The following is a 22,355-nucleotide window of genomic DNA, read 5'->3' as shown; positions in this document are numbered from 1 at the left end:
AGCACTTTTTTTGGATTAAAAAAAAGATTCACTTTTGATAAACTTTTGTTTTAATCTGCTCATTACGTTTTTACAACTTACTTTAATGACCTTAAACGCGTAAAATATAATGAATAGTATTCACAAGGAATTGTACAAGGTTTGTGTGGGCGTTTTGTTAGATTTGTATAAAAAATACGTTACATTTATGTAAAAGTAAAGGGCGTGGTTCTGTAAAATCTTAAAACGCTAAACAGACGAGTTCTGTATTCTAATTGCTAGCACAACTGTCTCGATTGGTTTGCAGTGCAAATTAACGTTAAAAATATAAGTGACTTATAATGTGGGCTTGCGATTGTGATAAGGTGTGTGGGGTTTTATATCGACTTTAGGCCCTAATGCTAAAAGCGCATCCAAAAACAAGACGCTGCCACGGTAAAATTAATTCTAAAAGGTATGTAACGTAAGCCTAGAAAATTCCTATTTACGAGCAAACGCCTAAGCTAAATGACTTTTTGTACAAAATGAAGCAGAGCTTTCCTTCGATCAAATATCCAATACCCATTGCAAATCCGGACTTGCACCAGTCGAAGTTGGAACGTTCTAGCTGCAATCTCAATGACCGCGTCCAGGAACTGGTATCACATTTAAAAACAAACTTTCCATCCAATGCAGGAAAGGCCTGCAACAACCTTCCCTCCTCATCGTCATGTGAATGGAGCTGGTCTAGCAGCGACCGCTGCTGCTGCTGTTGCTGTTGCTGCTGTGCTTTTCGGTTAGCTCTCCATGGGGCGCACCTGGTGCAGTGCCTCTGCATTTGGTGTGGCCACCGCTGCTGCTGCACTATTGCAATGCTGCTGTTGTGGTGGAGAATTGGCGTTGGTGGTCGAGTCCGCGGACAAAATGCTACTGTTGCATATCGAGTGGGTGGTCGAGGATACTGCTGATGGGGCCAGCACATTGTTTACAGCAGAAACAGTGCCTGGTGGCGCTGAGTTGACCGCCTGGACTGATCCGTCCGGGTTTGAAGCAGCGCCACTCGTTGAGCCGCTGACTGCTGTCTGAACCACCTTGTACCTATTGTATATGCGATACGGCGTCTTCGAGGTGTCCTTCTGCTGTATCGCCTTGGTCTTGCTTGCGGATCCCCAGCCGCTGGCATTGATTTGGTCCGCTGTCTTGCCCAGCAGCCAGTCGATGCAGTTCTGCTGCAGCTGGTCGCTGACATGCTGCTGTAACCATTTGTTAACGTAGGTCTGGAAGTGGGCGTATTTCGCTTGAGTGACGCGGCAATGACTCTGTAGAAGAAACAGTGAAATGGGAAATCAGTAAAGCTAACTTTGTATCTAAAAGTATTCCGTGTTTTAAGTTTTCCCTTTAATTTGGTTAAGCAACAGCACCCGAACGTGCACTCACCTTCCTGGCACGACGCACTGCATCGTACTTAAGTAGCTTGAGATTCTTGCTGGTCACAAAGCATCGGCCGTTGGTGGCATTGATCTCGTCGCGATCATTAAAGGCGTACTGCTCAGCCAGGCCCACCTGTGGGGCGCCCAGTCTCTCCGGCAGACGTTTGCCGCCCCAGCTGTTATTGTTGTTGTTATTATTATTGTTGCTGCCCACGACAGAGGTGCTGCTGGTTGATATGATGTTGTCGACCGAGATGGATTCAGTTGCTGGCGCTGCTGCAGTCGCCTGCTGCTCGCTGCGGGTCCGTTTCTGTTCAAACAACTGACGCACTTGCTCCTCGTGCAGCTGCGACCGGCGCTTGTTGCGCAACAAAAAGCGCGCCTTGCGTGCTCCTCCTCCCCGGCGGGCCAACTGGAATGAGAACAAAGCAAAAATCAGTTTTTATTGTGTATAGTTGCGACAATTGCCGGCGGCAATGCAGCCAAGAGCAATTGAAACACGGCGGCAGTCCAACATGCTCACAGAATTTACGAGATTACTTAAAACTGGGAATGCCGAGATGTGTGGGTTGTTTTGTGGAATTACAGGGACAGTTAAATAGGTATAGTACGGGAGTTACAGCGAGGTACAGAGAAGCCAAGATGATGGAGGACTGGTACCAGGCCAAAAAACACAAAGCCTAAGACGACGGGACTCACACGCAAACCAAAATCCACAAAATACGGGGTTGGAACAGAACGGAACGAAAACAGTCACGTTTAACCAGTACCATTGACAAGAACAAACCAAACTTAGACTTAGAAGTAAGTGAAACGAAGAGTTCTACGATGCGATGGCGACTTACCTTGCTTAAACTTAAGTCTGTGTGGCAAATACTGAGTTCGATTGCTGCTCTAACCCCAGATATAAAGATATCCCCGACCCCATCATGCCCGTCCCTCTGTCACAGTAACTTCGAATTTGTCTTTTTAATGGGCTGCTCCAGATATATTTCTCAATTTCACTCTCCAGTAACGTCCACAGTTGTGATTGTGTGTGCTATTAATTTACAATATTGAGTGTGTGGAGTGTGTGTGTTCTTATGCCTAGATATAAAAATGTTTACCGAATATAAGACATTTGGCTGCTTCCTTTACAAAATTAGCTACTAAACGTTTACACATAATAATACATACATCGACCGGTTACCATTAGTAATACGTTATATACAGTTAAAACACGAAAATTTATATATACATTTGTGTACGGTGTAATTTAGGCCTACGGGTAGCACGATAATCTGATCGTCATCAGCAGCACCTCTCACACACACCACACCCCAGCCACACCGTTACCATCCTGATCCTGATCTTGATCCTTATCATCATCATCCTCACATCATAACATCTTCGATCTAAAAGACTGTCTATCGCTAAAGGTAACTCAAGGCATAACGAAATCAGAAGGAAATGCAACAAGCTCGTGCCTACGTTATTGTTATTGTTATCATGATCTACTAGTTTACAGAATGTCTGGCTTTATGCATGTTTGTCTGTTTGTGGGTGGGTGGAACTCTACATTTGATCGAGGTGTGTACTTTGGGTTGTTTCCTGGTTGGTTATTGCAAGGTTTTGATTTGTTTGGAGTCTTTGGGCAAACAATGCATTACATTTAATGTGTGTGAGTGGGTGGCGGTGGACTTTGAGTGTGGTAGTGGCGGTGTGGTGGCAGTGGTGGTGGGTTAAAAGGTTTGGTGTTTCAATTTCTCTTATTTTCGTTTCGGTAATCAAAAAACAAATTCATTTATTACTATTTCATTTTGCAATATGACTTTTTCTTCTTCTTATTCAATGAAATTATCAAAACTATGTTATTTCAAGCCTTGGAATTGACCTGGTACGAAAAAATAAATTGGAAAAAATGAGAGAAAAGAATGCAAAAAAGCATTAATTAGTGAATATTTTCATGTTCTTTTTATGTATTTTCTTTGCTCGTATGCAGGCAGCATATTCATTTGTATGCATACGAAATGGCGGCGATTAATAAGTTGGCGGCATGTTGATAAATGATACCAAAACGAAAAGATACAATAATAGAAATAAGGTTTCAGCTGGCGAAACGAGGATAGACAAATAATAGAAAGTGCAGCGGCGTAAATTGATAGGTAAACAGACAGAAAAGGATACGTATATATACAGAATGTAGTATGCAGTACGGTAGGATGTGGGCTGTCTTGTCCATCGTCTAAATCAGGTGACAGGTATGTATTGTATGTACAGTGGAAGTATCGAAAACACAACTCATGAGTGGAACTGGGATCAAAAACGTAAATGTAATCGTAATCGAAATAACGAAATAACAACGGAATACACAAAACAACATGGTTAACCACTCTTCAAGCACACACCACACAAAGCTGCTCCGGCTCCGGAGCATCTCATGGCTGCCATCGCTGCTGAACACTCACCTCGGCAGTATCTTCCTCCTCCTCCGTTTTGATATCGGACGCCTCTACAATGTTGTCGTTACCTAGCGCTGAACTCGAGCCAGCATTCCCGCCGCCGCCGAGCGCAGGATTCGCCAATCGTTCCACATATTTACTAAACTTCTGGGCCTTTAGGGCAGCCGGCTTGTCCACTTCCTCGGGCTCAGAGTCGAGCAACTCGATGGTTACTCGGCAATCAATTTTGTACTGCAAAAGGAATATTGTTTGGGTAATTTTTCAGATAAGATGTTTCTATCATCACTTACAATGTACACCTTGAAGCAATTTTCGTCGTTGAGAATACTTTCCGCCTTCCGCTGATACGACATCTCCCGGTCAAAGGTCTTGTGCGCATCTCGACAGAAGCCGCCGGTGCATCCCCGCCTCTGCTCCGTGGCAAACAGCTCAACACAATCCAGGGCGGCTCGCTCTGTAACACAGTATTGCAGCTGGCGAACGGCATTCGAGACAACCTAAGGGAGGGAAATGGGCAAAGATTAATATATGCATTCCAAACAGTCTTTGTCCTAGAAAAGGAAACTTACTTTGTCCAGCGTGAAAGAGATGTAGGCGTAAATGCCAAACATTTCACGCATAGTATCCTCAAATGTATTCGAGTCCATGTTCCCGTCTAGGACGTTCTTGAGCATGTCGAGAAAGGTCGGGTAGTAGTCCTCGACTTGAATCTCCGGCTTGGGCTTCAACCGCAGCGCAGTAGCCGTACTCTCCCTTCTGTTCACCCGGCAGCGCTCCTCCTCAATGGCCAGCAGGCGTGCCCTTTCGTACATATCGTGCAGACGGTCGCAGAGGATCGCATGTAGTCGCAGGAACAAGTACCAATTGTTGTTGGCGAAGAAAAGCGAATAGGATTCATCCTGAATGAAATAAATGCAATGATTAAATTATCAGTATATGAAAAAACAGCAATTTAACCTACTTCATGCTGTCCGTGTGCGTGTGGTGGCAAAAGCTTGGGATTGGCAAAGTCCGCTGGATGCTCTAACTTGATTTCCACATCGCTGCCTGCTGCTGTGGAGTCTTGACCTTGCCTGGGACTTGAGACAGCGCCAGGGGTGCTGCTACTGCCTATTTCATCCCTGTGGGACGAAAGGTGATCATCCTTCGGCTTGCCATCTGATCTGGATGCACAAGAGGATGATGCAGCTGCTGCTGCCGCTGCTGCTGAAGATGTTGATGGTGTTGCATCATCCGCGTTCGTCGCTGAAGATGACGATACCGTGGAGCCTGCTGCAGCGGATCCACTCGGCGCATTTGCGTCTTCAGTCTCCTTCTTAATCCCCGCCGGTGTTCCGCTGCTGCTACTGGCATTGCTACGCGCCGGAGATGCACCTTCGCTGGGCATACTCTTAGAATTTCTGGCCGACGACTCTGTTCGGCCCAGTGGCGAGTCCACGTCCATTTTTGTATTGTCATCTACCAAAAATGGAAAGGCTATATAGAGAAACGGTGTGCACAACGGATGTGTTCGGATATTCGAAGTGGTTCAGGGTTCAGTGAGTGGTTGTTGGTGCATTGGAGTCCAGTTTTGGTTTCGTATTGTTTAATTACAGGTTTATACGTGACAAAATATTGTTGCATTGGTTTATTTTGGTTAAGTTATTCATTGCAAAAAAGAAGATAAAAGAAAAAGAAACGAAAAACATTTACTATGTTAAAAAATACGATAAAACAAAAATTAAAGAAATCAAGCTTTACAAATTTGATAAATTAGACATGCAAATTAGTCATATAACATTTAAGTTATTTTTGTCGTAAGCAAAATCGTTGTCAATGGGTTTCTTACATGACTTATTAACGTTTCACTTTTATAAAGCTTTACATCTTTAATAAAATATGAATATAATTACTATTATTTTGTGTACGGATGATGGAGATGACTAAGCCATGACCATCCACGTATCTTTCGATTATAAGTTACTAGTTATAGCTCTAAAACTAAAGTATAGTGTTAACGCAAAATAAAATTCATATGCATTTTTTTAACGAAACTAGTTGAGTATAGGGGGAAAATTGACCTGTGAAAACTTACCGTCATCTCGTTCATCGTCGCTCAGCGGCTGCCGTGGCGCAAAGAAGAGGTCAGGCACAAACTGTCGGATGATCTGCTTAATCTTCTGCTTCTCCTGCTTCTGGATTCCAGTTTGTCGCTTCACATGGTGAATCAGCAGGTTGGCGGCGTCGTCCAGAATGGTTTTGTCCTTGTACGGCAGCACCAGATGCGGGCCGAAGGGCTCCATGACGTCGTCCTCCTGGTCGTGACGCTCATCGTACAGGGTCTCGATTTCGTTAAAAAGACTCTTGGAACGCAGGGCCTTCATGTCGTTGGGCTTGAAGTTGATGGCTTGGTGGTCGAGAGACTTGAGGTAATACTTCTCGTTCTGTTCCCGCCATTGCTTGTTAAAGGTCTGCACAAAAGAAAATGTTTATTTTACATATATGTAAGCAATACTAAAGTTCACTTACCTTTTGCGCTTCTCGCCACTCCTCCTCCTTGACTTTCAGCCGCTTCAGCACAATGGGCACCGCCACCGAAGGATTCTTCTTCATTCCCTGGATTATCTCCCCCGACTTGTCGCCATAGATGCGATGGATGGCCCGTTGGTGTATCGTTTGCGAGGTGCCACCCAGATGATCGTCAAGGTGGAACTTGGCCAGCTCCTCGGTGGACATGCGTGACATCTTCTTCTGCACATTCTCCAGCACCCGGATTGTGGCGCTGTTTACCTCAATAACTAGGTCCAGCTCGAAGCGCTCGTCCTCCGTTCTGTGAATATTCCTTTTGTTTAGAGCGTGCGTATTGGTTAATTGAAATAAACGAAAACCAAAGAAACAGAAGATCCAAAACAAAATGACTGTTATGTAGATGAGAATGGAATATAGTTGCGGTTAAAGCTAAACCCTTACAAATTTTCGACTGCTATTTCAACCGCAGCTATAGACTCTCAAAAGTAAACAGAAAGAACTAAAGTACCAATGGAGTAGTCTCGATTAGACTCGGGACTTTTTAGTGTAGGGATGGGGATTATAGTATTTAAAAGAGTTGCTCTTACCTGTAAATTGTCTCCTCAAACTGAGTTTTTCGCGATGTCACGAAGGTGGAGTCTTCGCTGGCCCACGTCGGGAAGGAGACCCACTTGTCGTTGAGTACCTCCCGACAGAGAGCAGTCCGTCCACTGCATTTCTTGGGCACTGTGGACTGAGGCAACGCACAATAGGACGCACCTAGTCGCTTACACGAAGACAGATCCACATCCTGAACGTATTCGGCGGCACTCTGGAGACTACTCCCTCGATCGTGGGAACTATTACTACTTCCGCCTCCCTGACGTTGCGTAGCAGCCAAGGGCATGCCATCAATCATTCCACCAGCCGTTGGCGGTCCCAAAAAGTCGGTAAACCATCGAAGCAGGTCGGGAAACTTCATTAAGAACGGGGAAACCAGTCCAAGTAGTTCCGTTTTGGAGACAATTTCCTGGTTAAATAATGTCAGGCATCGGAGAAAATTGTCGTACACCTCTGGATTTCTCAGCGCCTTGCGCACTTTGTCAAAGAAGGCGGCATCCGAGATGGTGCACTTGCTCGATGCTTCCGAGAAACTTACATCCCGACAATAAGGCTTCGGTCGCTTAGCAGGCGGTGCTCCACTAGCGTAGTGGCCAACTAAACTATCATCACCCGGCCGCCTTGAAGCCGAACCGGAATTATGTTGTCCATGGTGACCAGAGGGCAGAGGCGGTGTTGCATAACTTATGCCAGGCGAACTGCGATCCAGGGAGTTGTCAGACATGTGCGGCATGGAACCAATTACCGATGTGATGCCATAACTGGGTGATTTCTTCGCATTGTGGCCATGCGAAAGATTTGGATTTGGCGCATGACCCACGTACTTCTGGACATGGTGATTATTCCGGTGCTCCTTTTCGTAGGACACCATTACACTGGCTCCCACACCAGGCCGCCCGATATTGGTGCTCGCTGGAGTTCCGGCCAGATGATGGTGGCCTCCAACTCCAGCTCCTCGCTGATGCGCTTGCTGCTGCAGTCCCGCGTGATAGTCCTTCTCGAAGAGGACATCGTTTCGCGTTGCATTTAGGCCGGAACCGATCACATGATTCTGCTGTTGCTGATTATTGTTGTACGTCTTAATGCTGACACTGGTGTTTACCGCCGACAGATTTCCAATCGCTGCTGCATGGGCACTGTTGTCGATCTGCGGAAGAGCCGTAGCTCCCAAGTGCAGAGGGGAACCACTCGGCGCTGGCGATGCAGATGACATGGTGATGTGCGCTCCACCGCTTAAAGTAGCTGTTGGACGCTTGCCATGATCGTTATGCACAGACGCTGACTTGGGCATGTACTGTCCAGACTGATGGTTGGTGGCATCCGGAAGAAATTGGCCGAACTCTCTCAGCAAATCCTCATCCTGGCCAAAGAGCTTGGCCACTTGCGTGTACACCTCCTGTTCAGTGAGCATTTTACCCTGGTTTAAACTGCCCTCCTTCATCACCTTCTGCTCTTTTTGATAGGCATGCAGAATTTCCAGGAATTTCTTGTACTTGGCCGGCTGGTTTTGGAAACGGTTCTGTTCAAGAGAGATTAAAACAACATAAGTAAGCTACATAGTTTTAAGATGCTGAGCAGAATTTACCTTGATCTTATTTACATAGGTTATGGCGTGATTGAACTCCACCGGCTGATTCTGCTGTCCAGTCTCGCCAAGCAGAATCGATTGATGCGCCTGCTGAATGTGATGCAGGTTGTGCTGAGCCGCTCCCGCGCCACCTCCGTGCGGACTTAGCTCACTCAGGGAATTCGGCGTTGGAGGTCCACCAACCACAATACTAGCGGCGGCATTTGCGTTGGCCGCTGCACCAGCCACTTGACCCGTGGGTGTTATGGTGGCCCTTTCTCGATCCCTCGAGTAATTCTGCGGCACGTTGTGCGCCGACACAGAAATGCTTGCTGGTTGTTGGCCAGGCACTACGGAAATTGGCGCCGGAGAGTTAGTGACACTGACGTGCACATGACCACCTGGAGATTGTGATTGGGGAGGCGTTGCTTGCTGCTGCAGAGCATGGATAGTGGTCTGGGTAAGCGATGCTCCACCATGGGTCATTAGATTGACAGCTCCAGCCGTTTGGATCTGAGCCACTGCTGCCGCTGCAGCCACTGCTCCAGCTCCTGTCCCCGATGTTAAAGTTGCCGCATTGGTCGTCTTGATGGTTATATGTCCGGCAGCTGACATCGGACTGTTTCCGGTGAGCATGTGCACCGTCCCAGTGCTCGTTGGCGCTCCCGTTGGTGAGGGCATCGAAACCACTGGCACCGAGCAGCCAAGGGCATCCGAGTGAATCTCTATCTTGTACCCCGGCGGCAGGAACATGTTGAAGCCGTAGATCAGCTCGGTGTGTCCCTTGAAGAGTGTAGAGACGCGCTCAATCACTCCGGGTGTGTCGATGCAGTGTGACTTGAACTCCTTCATGATGTCGAGGAAGTTGTTGTAGATCTGAGGCTGGTCCGCGTACTGGTATTTCACCTGGTCCAGGTAACTCAAAGCATCCTCCACTTTCAAGCGTGGCGTGGCATTACCTGACTGTCCCTGCGGTGGAGTAGTTCCACCCACTGGGATACTATTGGCAACCACGGACGACGGAGGCGTTTGTGCGGTGGCCAAGGGTGGCTGTTGAACTGGTTGCTGTTGCGACATCGTGGCTAAATTGCCCACCGCAGTGGCTACCGTCTGGGTGCCGCTGATTGTACGCTGACGGATTGTGCCCGTTTGTGAGCTGCTTGACACAGTCTGTGCGCTCGCAGGATTGCTCGCTCCTGCTCCTCCGGTCACATGAATCTGTACTGTGTTGGCGCCATCCGCTGTGCTGGCTTTTAGAGTTCCACCCGCCTGAATTGAAGCCACGCTGTAAGCTGGAGGGTACAAATAGAAAAATCAGTTTAGGAACTATTTTATAATATGATTAAGTTGATCACTTACATGTGGTATACTGTAATGTTTGTGTTCCCGTGCTACCTGTGGACACTACCACGCCTCCACCGCCGGCTGTGGTGCCCACACTTCCCACGGCCACCTGGGCTCCTGCTCCAGCCGTAGTGCTGTCCACAATCGAGCTTGTGGTCTTTAAATTCGTGGCCGTTGGCGTGGTGGACGGCAAATAGGCAATGGTCTGGGCTCCTCCATGCTGTGGGGTAAGGATGCGATGGTGAATGGAACCAATGCCACTTATGGTTGGGTTGTGGGCACCGGGTACAACAGTTCCAATGGTCACGCCCGTAGTGTTAACACCCACGGTGGCGGTGCCACCGCCACCAGATGTTGGACCTCCTCCAGCCACGCCTACGACTCCAACGCCTACGCCACCAGAAGTCGGTGGCCCGGGTCGTGTGCCGAACTGCACCTCGTCGACACGGGTGCGTTTCATCATCTTTTTCGTTGCTCTGTTCTTGGCGAAGCCTCTTATCCTGTACGGCTGCTCCTGCTGGCTGAGCACTCTTTGTCTCCCTGGATCCCTGCCCAAGTGCAAGGACTCACTAGCTACTCTGGGTGAGTGGCCGCCCTCTATGAGCGTATGTAGTATGCAACAAACGGTCGGGGTCGCAACTCTTGGTCTTGGACTACTCGTGGATGCGACATATGTTGTCTATGCATTTGGTCGCCCCGCAAGCGGCTAATGCGCTAGAGTTCTAGGGTAGAGAAATTGGGTCTGACTGCTGGTTATCTGCTGGTGTCGTTGCGCCGGTGATTCGCCTGTGCCACGTAACTTTTTAACTTCTTTTTGGATATCACTGTAAATAAGAAAAAGGAATGGTCATTAAAGTCTGATAACTAGATATAAGTTCATTCAGATTTATTAGAATATCCAGTTCTATTACATCAACCGTACATTTTTGGAATAAGAAGAACAGGGTTCTGATTAACTTTTTTGTATTAACTGAAAATACATACGGCTATCATGGTTTTGCTCTCAAGCACAAATGATATCGATGTTTTATGGATCATTCATTACAAAAAAAGAACACTGTGTGTAACTTGCCTTTGAATGGCTTTCAAAATGTTCAAAATTATAATTAATAAATTGAGAAAACAATGTTTTATTTGAATAAAACGGGTAATGGTTGCTAAAAACCTACTAGGTAAACACTTCACCATATAACAGAACACTGTTCCTCCACATTTCTCCAAAACGGTTCTCTAATATAGCACAGCTGATGGATCAATTAGGACTATATCTAGACGACTTCTCAAAACGATTGCACATTCCAACGAAAAGGTAAAATAATAAGCACACTGAGGAATTCTTCTTCTTTAGCCGTATCACAAAACCTTAGAGTAAAATGTCTTTGTATTGGATATTGGATTCGGAGGAGGAGAGAAAGGTGAAGCGAATAGGATTGGAATGGGTGAACTGGGAGCAACAACACGAGAATGGTACATATAGACGGTAAGGAGATCGTCGAGTGGAAGTTCCAGGCAAATGGAGGAGAGGAGTTCAATTTAGTGGGTGTACGTGCAACCGGAATTGGGCGCGCGCTTTTTGTTATTGCTTTAGCGGTACAGTAAATACAACCTAAGTGAGCTTTCTGTATACACCTTCAAATGCGTGTGTGTATTTATTGTGGATGTGGAAGGTGCCAAATGCCCCATGCACGACATCGGCTTGCATAGAACTCAGACACATACAGAGAACATATTTATATACCGACACAACCAAGGGGGCAGGGTGGGGGAGGTAACACTGCTGGTACATATTCTGTATCTACAACTTACAAGAATAAGAAGAAGAAAAGGCAGCAGCAGCAAACGCAACAATGCAAAGGTGGTGGTGCTACAACGGTGGTGGTGGTGCAGCCACAAAGAGAGGACCAGAGAGAGAGAGAGCCGCATTTGTTGTTGAGGCGCAGTATGTAGCTCATTTTTGTTCAAAAAGGCATTTCACCCGTTTGGGGCCAAACACACAGACACGAACGCACACAAGCACAGCGAGCATTTGGCGGGCAATCGAGAGAGAGAGCGATAGAGAGTGCAAAAGCTACGCAGAGCAAATATAAGGTGAATGGAAACCGTCTAGAGGATCATCCTGCTCCAACTAATTTAACACCCCATCAAACCAACAGCTGCCCCCTTATAGCGATTGTAAACAAATATTGGAGCGCTGTACAGCCGCACAAAAGCTTCAACGCTCTCTCCTTCTGCCACCACCAATTATCCTTAAAAAAAAAAAAGGTAAAACAAGTTCGCTATTTGCGCTCTCTTAGAGGCATTTGTTGTTATTGTACTTTTTGGATCCGCCATTAGTGCATACCAAACACATTTGCCTGTGTGTGTCGAATGTTTGGCGAGAGAGGCTCCAAATTGGGGCGTTGTGTGCGTGTGTGTGCGAGTGCTTTGGGGAGACATGTGGGCAAATTTTCCCTCCATTTTTTTGTTCAGTTCGCTCTATTACGTGCCCACGTATAATGTTATCTTATCTGTTTTGTTATGTGTATACACAGCAGAGCACAGAATACGCAGCACAAAAGGCAGGCAGTGGAAAATATGCAAAAATTGTTAGACACAGCACTCGATTTGTAAGCAACTGCAATGCGAAGAAGATTCATCGCGAATTGATATTTAGTTTTTTGAGTTACTTTCTCACTTTGGCACACTCACAGTCGCACTCTGGCGCTGCGCTATTAATAAATTTTGCAAATAAAACATATGGATGTATAGAGAAATATGTACAATCTATAGTGCATATATATACTATTTCAGCAAGAAGAAGCACGGCAAACGTTTTGTGTAAATTAAAAACCGAATGAAGAACAGGCAATGCAAGAACAACAATCGACGGATGGGGCGCAAGGAGGCGGAGGTGAGACGAGAGCAGGAAAGATGTGAACAAAAAGAGGGCCACAAAATGATGCTCTCATTGGGGAGCCATTTAAATGAACACTCACACCGACGCACTACACTGGGCTGGCTGGCTCTCGCCAGTACAAGCGAATGGCGCATCAAAGCAAAAGTCGAGATAAGCGCACGAACTGAGCAAAGAACGACGAATCAACGAACGAAAATAAAACGACACTACGCTGAAAAAATACAGTCAGTTCATAAGCAAGCCAAAAGCAATGGTTCAAAGCGTGTGTATGTGTGTGCTCTCCTCTCCACCCTCGTTCGAGTGTGTGTGAGCTGAGAAGCAGCAGCAGCGGAGCAGTAGCAACACAAACAACAACCACGTCGCCGTCGACGACTTTTTGTCTGTCCGCCTTCTATATGTATTCGCTATGCCATTGTATATGGGTTTGTGTGCGTGTGTATATAAACCAATTGAAATTGACCTAACCTAAAAATGTTGTATTTTTCACAAGTTTTCAGTGGCACGAACAAGAATGTTGTTTGAATCCGAATCTGCACACCAAGTGCACTTGAAGGATAATGTTCTTCTGCACTTTCCACGCCCCCCAACCGCCCACCGCCCATATTACACTTACATCAGCAATAAGCAATAAGCAGTTAGCTTCGTCGGTTGATATTCGGCTGTGTATATTCGAAATATATGTATGTATGTACTGGGCGCGTATGTATATTTACTACAAAACTGCCGTTGGCTTGTGGTGTTATTGGAAACTTTCACGTTTTACGCAGTATTTTGCACTTGCAACTACCATTTCCGCACTCACTGGCACACCGAAATCTAAATTTTCACCTTCTGTTTAGTTGGCGGGGCTACGCGTCCCGAGATGAGTTTTTCTTTTGTTTATTTCGATCACTTTTTAGCGTTGAATCACACTGGCCGATTTAAGGCATACTTTTATTCTTGGTAGATTTCTACTGCTATTCTATTCACACAATTTGGCGAGAAAACGTTTTCGTACATCTTAACGCCGCCGCAAACATTTTCGATTAAAACGAAACAGCGAAATGACGACGGCCAGTCAGTCGGAGTCAGCAGAGAGAGACAGACCGAGAGCGGGAACGGAGAGAGACCTTGTGCGCTCTCCAAAAAGGGAAGAGAGGCAGAGCGGGAGAGTGCGCGCGCGCAGTGTTGCTTTGGAATTCATTTTCCGTTGCTGCCGCAGCTAAAACAGGGTGGCAACTCAGCGGAGCAACAACTGAAGAACCTTCGTCGCGAGCATTGAAAACATTGCAGTCGCAGAGCATAAAAAATGTTCTGCAAACCATGGTTTATTAGTGAATAATAACATTCGCCAGTTATTTTTACTTGCGCCAAGCAACGCCTCATGCAAAGCATCGCAAAATGGCGCTTAGAATTTGGATAAGAAACGAGTGACGGCAAGCTTACGTAAGTGCAGAAGGCAACAACAACGTTGGAGAAAGAGAGGAAACAAGTTGCTGGGAAGAAACAGGGTGTTTCGTTCCTGCCCAGCCATGTGGCTGAAGGGGTAATCAGACCATATGAGTGAGACACCCTGTTTCCTGCCACAGAGAGCGGCCGAGCGGGAGAGCAGCGCACCCATACAGGAACAACGAGTATACAGCGGAAAGCGACGTCGGCAGCGCGTTAGCCGACTATTGCAGTACATAACGAAATCGACGAAACCGAAAATCAGAAACCAAACGGACCACTAGCGAGCTACAACTCTGCCACGGCTACACTTTACTTACTGATGTACTCCTCCACTGCCTCGCTCGCCGACACACTCACACAGACACAGCCGCGTGCGTGTGGAGAGAGGAAGTAAAAAAATAAATATGAAGAGGAAAAAAAAGCAAAGTGCATCTCACCATGACAATGGCGGAACCATAAAAACACATGTTCCCATCTTGAATCGAAGCGACTTCGGTGGCCCACCTCCTTCGAAAAAAGAAAAACAATAAAACGGGCGAAAAAATCTGTATACGCGAAAAAGTTGAGCTGCTGAAACATGGAAACCTTGCAGTTATCGATTCGCCTCGCTCATTGCGCAATGAAAGGTGCAGCGGGGGCGGCGGATGCGAGAGAGTAAGCGAGAAAGGCCGCGGAGAGAGCCTCTCTCTTATCGAGGCACCTGCAACGACGGTAGGAAATGCAAATCCACCTTCCACTTTCCAGCTCAAAAGTTCAAAGTTCATTTGCAACTACCAACTGGGTGCAGCGCATGTCCGAGGTGCACCGAAATCCCCGGACCGAGTAAAGGGAGCAACAAAGCTGTTCGCCTTCCAGGCGCCTCAGGAAGGTTTGTTTGCCCTTCCATTGGTTATTATTGATGTTTGATAATTACGCCAGGTGCTTTCACATGTTCTAATTATCCCTGTGCTAATTTCAGATTAATGGCTTGGAATTCTGCAGATGGAAATGTATACCATATGTGACGTTGATCGAATAAAAAGTGCCTGCAGTTATATCAAGACGGCCACGGCCACACATGCCAACTAGTTGGGTATTCATGTGTCACATGCCCTTAAATTCCCCTTTTGTAATGTAATGTGTGCCTATCCAAAGAGAGTCTGCTACATTTAAAACAGAATTGTGGTTTGAATTGAATTTGCTGAGAGAGAAAAATTTCTAACCGTATTAATTGAAAACTTTTCTTTACATTTGGTTTTGGTTATTTATTAAAGAAATTACAAGTTCCGAACAAATATAGCAATTTTGCTTTATCTATATCCGAAAAATAGTTGGTCGAATTGGAAACAAAAATGTGTTATATTTGAACATAGAAAATAATTTTTTTTTGTAAATTTACGAATTGACCAAATTTGATACAAAGGCAAACGATTGAATTGTTGAGATTAAATAAAAAGGAATCGTCGGATTGATCAGATGAACTAGGGAATCTTAAGGTTACCGATGGCAGAAATCCAATCTAATTTATGAACTTAGGCCTAGATTCTCACAATCATCTAGGCTTTTAACCGAAGTATTGTTAGCATTTTAACCAAGACGTGCTCCAGTTGAAGCAGGAACTGTTCAAAAATGCTCAACCTCTTCCGACCATCAAGTTCAAGACATGTTCGTTGGCCTCTGGCAAAAAGACAATTGCGAATTGCAAACAATCGGATGGCGACGCGGCAAGTGTTTGTTTCTTGGGAGAGAAATCAGGAGAAGAGTGTAGAAACGGAGACTGCCAAAACTGGGGAGAGTTTGAGTTCAGAAGTAACTTGTTTTTCAAGTTTTCAAACGGCCAAAGCCAAAACCAGACTCAAAATCCAGTCGAAACTTGAGGCGCTTCTCGAAGAAAATTTGATGAAAACGAGGAAAACGCTGCCCATATGCAGGTGTGTGTATCACAATCGGACCTCACAGAAAGCAGCGAGCCGATTTCAACGAATTATTTAATTAGAGTCAACGTAAACCCGCAAATTGAAGGCTCAAACTGCCATCTCGCTCACCTTGTGCCCAACCACACACACACTCGCGAGCACAAGAGGGTAGACGGAGCTGCCAACTCTTTTTTTCAACTTTTTAAAACGCGCTTTGTTTGTAATTGAAAGTTAAAATCAACTTGTTCGTTTTAATATATTAATATTATTTATATATGGCCACATCTTTTTTAGAGCTTTAAGAGTATACTTATAACTAACCGTTAATATAATACCCATTTTTAAAATTATACATTTTAATTGATACATTTTAAGAGTTGGCAGCTCTGAAGCGAATGAACGCAACAATAACAAAAGGTGAGCGCGGTAAACGCGCTCTGCTCTTTCACACACACAGCCACACATCTTGGTGTTTTGATTGTCTTCGTTGTGTGCGTGCCTGCGTCATTGTTGTTGCTGTTCTCGATACCTTTCTTATTTTTATTTACTCTCCTAGGTTCCTCGCATTTTTTTATCAAACGAAAGACAATTAAAAATGTTCAGCCACAAACACACAAACACGTGCTAACAGATGGCGGAACTTTGTTTTTATGTACATATGCAGCGAGGCGATAAGAACGATTTCCCCAAAAATTCATATTCGGAAAGTATATTTTATTAGAAGCTGCAGCTCATTGATAAAACAGCAATTTCTATGCTCAAAGGAGAGGGTTTGACTATGAAATAGCATGCAGTTTGCAGTATTTGAATACGATAATGCCACTGGAAGTTTTAGTTGCCGCCTAGCGTAATCAGTTGGGGAAAATTGAGGTTAAGTACGATCCGTATTCGGGCACCCACTCACTCACATATACACACGCATACAAGGGCGCGCACTTTTACATACCTGGTTTAATAACTGAAGTTTGTTAGTTTTTGCCTCTTTGTTTATTTCTCACTACTGCAAACTAGCAGATTACTGGTAATTTTTAATTTTCTTGCGGCTACAACTTTCAGCTGCTTATGGAGCTAAAGGGGAGGGAGCGCCGGGGAGAGAGGAAGAGAGTAGCGCGTGAGTTGCTTCTTCTTACATTTGCAGCAAACACATGCGAACACTCAACACACACACACACACATGCACACGAAATCGATTTAACGCTGCTTTTATTGCAGTTCCCAAGACTCTTTACTTCTCTTTTAAATTTTATGCACGTAAATTCACTCGTGCTTTAGTTAAAATGGAACTCTACACGCACACACTTGTACATGTATGCGTTATGGTTAACCCCACGCCTGGAAATTCCGAAGATTTACATTTTGTTCCACGAGATGTACTGGATATTTAGAATTGGTGCGCGCTGCGTCTGGCTCCTTGCACTTATTAACTCCGACTTTGTTGATTAAATTCAATTAGTCGCACAGCCGTGGAAAATGACCAAGTTACAACCACTTCAACTCGGTAGGGGTGGAACCGCGGAATTATCGATCAATTATACCATCCGGATATATACCATATGTGTTTCGAATATACCAAAAACTATCGATTTCCTATCGATTTTTTTTCTAGTTTCTGCGTCTTAGAAATCGAGCTGGCAACTCCGTACCAGTCTAGAAAATCAGTTGGTTGGGATGCAAACCTACTCTAATTTTGAAAATACGAGGGAAACTACAAGAAAATAAATAATATTGTACCTTTCCGTTTATGTTTACGGTTTTTGTTGATTTATAATAAATACATAATATATTATTCGCTTTTTGAAATAATTTCCTTATTTGGTGTTGCCATACAGTTTTTTGGCGGTGTTTTTATAACAGCTAGACGGAAAAAAACACTTGCCAAATGAAGTTAGGAAAACGAGGACAAAAACGACCCTAGGTAGTCTGAATTAGTAGGTTTGGTAGTTTTAGTATTATACAATTAAAGGTTTTGATGAAAGCTGTTTGTTCAATTGTTTAATCCAGGATATTAAAATTAGCAGTTCGGTATATAATATTTCATTTTTAATTATTATACAAATAATTTTCTTTACAATTTAATACTTCCAATATGTTGTGGAAGTGTGACATTTCAAAAAGAAATAAGTTTGAATATTTAAATTATATACTCTTTCTAATATTTTTATTTATATAACTTTATATTTATACTCTGGGATTAACAGTAGCGATCTACAACTCGGCATATAGCGAAAATGTGAAGTTTTTCCAGTTTTTAGGATATTAACAGACGTCCTACGGTCACTTAATTGCTTATAAAGTTATACATTTTCAAAGTTGCATCTCGCAATATACTCAATGTGTCCTTTCCATAAATTAGGGGAAATAAAAGAATGACATTATAATTGTACATAATTTAGATTGGTAAAGATCTAGGGTTCCAGCTGCAGCGGGTAGTACCATAAACCTTCTTAAGAAAGCTTAAATATTATTTTGTAAGCTGCTGTGGGGAACTAAAAATAATTTTTATGCATATTCCTATAAACGCTAAGACAGATGCAAACTGTTTAATAAAAAAAAGGTACTGATAAGTACTTTAAAATTAAAGGTATAATGCCAATAGCAGCTGCAACTGCTGATCGAACCTTGTCCACATTGTCATTAATATTTTATTGTGTATAATCTGTAAACATTCATTCAGTTAAATACAAAAAGACCCTGGGATACTCCCAAAATGAGATTTACCCACTGATACCACGTTAAGCGTGTCGGGTATAAAAAGACACAAAGGTTACCAAAATAGAAGTATACTTAAACAAAAAGGAGGTGAGATGCATTATACAAATGACCTAAAACAACAATATCCAATTTGGCATTCTTCACACCAACATTTTAGGCTGAATCCGCAATATCCCCCGGTTTGTCCTTTTGTTAATACCATGCAAAACCGATTGTACACTAAACTTTTATTAATAACTTTGATAATATTTTGATTGCCATTGAAATAAAAGATTATTTTTATATCTTCCATATCTTCCAGAAAGACAGTCGACTGCATCGGCCTCTTTGCCTCCCAGGAGCAGCATCAGGACAGCAATGCAAGTGAATAGAAACTTAATTTGCATCATTGTGAAATAGTAATGTGTGTGTATGATCTTGTATAGTGCTGGACAAGTCGATTTTGCTGCCATCGTCGATCGACGTCGTGGTGCAGTTCATCGAGTACTTGTAGTTAAATTCACAAAACAATATATTCGAAATAGTACAATACGGCAAAATAGTCGAATGCATTGCACATACAATTTTGAACAATATATGCATTAATACTATTGCAAAAAAAAAAAGAAAAACATGGCTCAAATGCATGTTTCTAAACATTTTTAAAAAATCATAAAAAAATATGAACAAAATAATTTTTGGAAACATTGTTTGGTTGGAGAAACTTTTTACAAAAAAAATATTTAAGTTTTCAAAACAAGGAAAAAAGTTTAAAAAGTGGACTTTTACAAAAATTTGTCGTTTTCAAAAGGTACTTAAAGGGTTAAGAAATTTCTATAAAAGTATGTTTACATTATGAGTATATTAACTACATCATTTACTTCCCTATATTCATATTTTTTTCTCAAGCGTAATTGGAATTGGAACTTGTTTTGGCATGTTGATCGGTGATCCGATTTACAATTTTACAAGGTTCTTGACAATGTGGGCTATAGACAGGTCTAAACACACTATAAGTTCACCAAGCTGTCTCTTTATTCTGTGTAAGTTCTTCTCATTTTTGACTACCCAAAAAATACTTCGAATGTCAATTCATTAATTGGTGTAAAAGTGACACTACACCTAGGATCGAATTTTTAGAATCAATTTGATCCTTAATTGGTCACTATTTTGCTTGCTGTTTGGTGGAGTTCGTGTGTTCGCTTGAGATAAGAGAAAACTTGATTGTAAATCGCACGAAAAGAACTGGCGGGGGAATCGTAAACACACAGTTTAAATGTCAAATTAAAAAACAAAGAAAAATAAATTTTTGTCACGAGCGGGAATCGCACCACTATCCATAAAGCCCGTGCATCAAACCCGATGCGCTGTCACTCCACGTCTTTATTTTCTATCCTGCGGCAGAATGGTTTTCTGATTTTCGTTTCAGACAGTCAATAGACACCTAATAGGGGCACATTCGTATTGGTATTCCGCAGTAATTACGTTTGTATATTCTAATATAAACCATGTTTATTATACAATCGCAGTTGACTGACATAAAGGACCGATGGGAAAAGGTTTTACAGATTATTAAACCGATTATTTTCTTCCATTCGCATGTAATAACTTGCTATTAAAGAAAGAGTGTGTGCAAACCAGTATTACATTCTTCCAACCGTTAAAATAAAGCACGTAAATTAATTTTCATTGCCTCTGATTAAAAAAAACTTCTTTTTTAATTATGTATTTTTATCGATCGGGGAACTTCGATAATTATGTTGAGTTACCAGAGTTTAATTGTCACCATTTCACACATTGAGGATTCATTTATAGTCAACTTTCGCGTGTTATCGAAAACATGAAACGGTGTTTTCGCACACACAAATGGGTAGAGGTGGAGAAAAATCGATGTTAATAGACATCGATGTTTTCAATGTGTTTGAATAGAATAAAAAATATAAATAAAAAAAATGAAACATAGATGTTTAGTATAAAAAACTAAGTGGTTTTTTTTCTGAAATTCAATTTTTTTTTTTATTCGCTTTTTAAATAAAGACGAAAAAAATCAAATAAAATTGTTATTTATTTAGAAGGTCCGATTCCGTAGTATATTGTACTATGACTATTTTGTAAAAAAATAATTTAGTTATTATTTAATAATATACAAGATCCAAAGAAAATTATTCTTCTTAAGGATATTGTACTATCCCTCCCTTATTGTCCTTGAATTACAATCCTTATTTTAATTTCGTTACCTTACTATTCTTACTTTCCTATCCCTAACTCTGCTATATATGTATATTTGTATGTTGGTTTTCTTTAAAAAGAAGAGCTTATCGACAACGGTCGATGATAGCCGCGTGCGACGCTTACTTATAAATTGTCCAGCCTTACTGAAAACTTTTTCAGACTGACACAGAGGTGCGGGAGTGCTGAAGTATTCTTTACGTATACTTATAAACATAAAAAATTACGTTATATATATTCGAATATTTAATACTTACTTTTGAAAACTCTGTCCATGTTTAAGTACCATCAAACTCACACCAAAACCACCAACAAAAATAACTAAAATAACAATTTTATGTTATTAATTAATAATGAAATTAAATGATGTATGTACTTAAAATTCTTCAAAATTCCTCTGCGCCTTAGAAATGGAAAAACATCGATGTTGCCCCGGTTAACATCGATGTTGCCGATGTTTCGAAAACAAAGATGTCATCGATGCTGGCATCGATGTTTCTCCTTTTGTTAAAGGCCGATGTAATGTATCGTTACATTATTTTACGGCAAAAAGATGGCTAAGTAGGAAGAAACGGCGAGAAAGCGAAACATTCCATAGGATTCCCTGGATTTGTGCTTAAGTTTTGTGCATCAACCATTTGTAAATCGATTCTAAGTTATCGATAAATCCTGAAGCATTTGATGTATTATCAATTCTCACATGCAACATTTGTTGTTTTGCTAATATCACCGTGTCTGCATGTTTTACTTAAGCAAAGATCTACTTTAAATGAGGCTGAGATTACAGAGAATGGAATATGAACATGGCAGAGAACAATAGGCCTTATAAAATGGCTGATGCTATTAGATACTTAATTTCTTAGTTGGGTTTAAACTTAGGAACGTAGAAAGAAGAGGTTGTAGAACTGACAAATTGTTCTGCAAATATAGGAAGCTGGAATTGGAAACAATATTTCAACTTGCTTACGTAATTGGAGCGCCATCAGCGCGATAACCTAATTAGTCGTGATGTTGGATATCGAGTTCTTAAGGATATTCTCTCAATGGGGATCTAAGCGTCATGGCGACGACTCGCCAATTTAGTTTGCCAACTTTCTTCATATTTTTATATCATTATAATGCAATGTAGATAGGGTTTAAGTAAAAAAAGATATACTTAGAAAAGTTATCAAATTAGTTAAAAAAGCTGGGAATTACTTCGGAAGTATTTTCGTTACTACCACTTATTGCCGAGTTCTGTTTCAAATTCACGGTGTGTTTTGACTGACTATGCTATTAGGCGTAGTTTGAGAAAACAAAACTTTAAATTAATGCTTAAAATAAACACAAACAATATGGATATCCAATTAATTTTTGCACCTTTTG

At 42.6% G+C, this 22,355-nt stretch overlaps 2 protein-coding genes and 1 long non-coding RNA gene across 11 annotated transcripts; 2 read left to right on the top strand and 1 right to left on the bottom strand.

Annotated features, from left to right (window-relative positions):
• Window positions 1-27: 27 nt before the first annotated feature.
• On the bottom strand, window positions 28-17,587 carry LOC108029532 (paired amphipathic helix protein Sin3a). Of its 8 annotated transcripts, XM_044092251.2 has the most exons (13): window positions 17,424-17,587; window positions 17,017-17,138; window positions 9,864-10,672; window positions 8,523-9,796; window positions 6,925-8,456; window positions 6,338-6,650; window positions 5,904-6,279; window positions 4,791-5,305; window positions 4,399-4,728; window positions 4,120-4,326; window positions 3,836-4,060; window positions 1,396-1,800; window positions 28-1,277 (listed from the first exon to the last, which is right to left on the bottom strand). In XM_044092251.2, the coding sequence occupies exons 3-13, from the start codon at window positions 10,309-10,311 to the stop codon at window positions 756-758; spliced, it is 6,147 nt and encodes a 2,048-aa protein (XP_043948186.1). In that variant the 5' UTR covers window positions 10,312-10,672; window positions 17,017-17,138; window positions 17,424-17,587; the 3' UTR covers window positions 28-755. The 8 variants fall into 8 exon arrangements, with proteins under 8 accessions (XP_043948186.1, XP_016957325.1, XP_016957324.1 ...); XM_017101836.3 differs by lacking the exon at window positions 17,017-17,138; XM_017101835.3 differs by lacking the exon at window positions 17,424-17,587 and having other exon boundaries at window positions 17,017-17,402.
• On the top strand, window positions 10,714-11,524 carry LOC127011055 (uncharacterized). Of its 2 annotated transcripts, none has more exons than XR_007764088.1 (3): window positions 10,714-11,020; window positions 11,088-11,157; window positions 11,216-11,524. It is a non-coding gene; the product is annotated as an uncharacterized LOC127011055 (long non-coding RNA). The 2 variants fall into 2 exon arrangements; XR_007764089.1 differs by having other exon boundaries at window positions 10,746-10,995; window positions 11,216-11,523.
• Window positions 13,843-15,635, top strand: LOC108029533 (uncharacterized). The gene is made up of 3 exons (XM_017101842.3): window positions 13,843-14,803; window positions 14,839-15,043; window positions 15,134-15,635. Exons 1-3 carry the CDS (start codon window positions 14,753-14,755, stop codon window positions 15,136-15,138), a joined length of 261 nt encoding a protein of 86 aa, XP_016957331.1. The 5' UTR covers window positions 13,843-14,752; the 3' UTR covers window positions 15,139-15,635.
• Window positions 17,588-22,355: the final 4,768 nt, after the last annotated feature.

The sequence above is a fragment of the Drosophila biarmipes genome, chromosome 2R (genome assembly GCF_025231255.1).
Source record: "Drosophila biarmipes strain raj3 chromosome 2R, RU_DBia_V1.1, whole genome shotgun sequence".
Lineage (NCBI taxonomy): Eukaryota > Metazoa > Arthropoda > Insecta > Diptera > Drosophilidae > Drosophila > Drosophila biarmipes.
The sequence above is the reverse complement of the archived record's forward strand: the minus strand, read 5'-3'. Positions and strand labels throughout refer to the sequence as shown.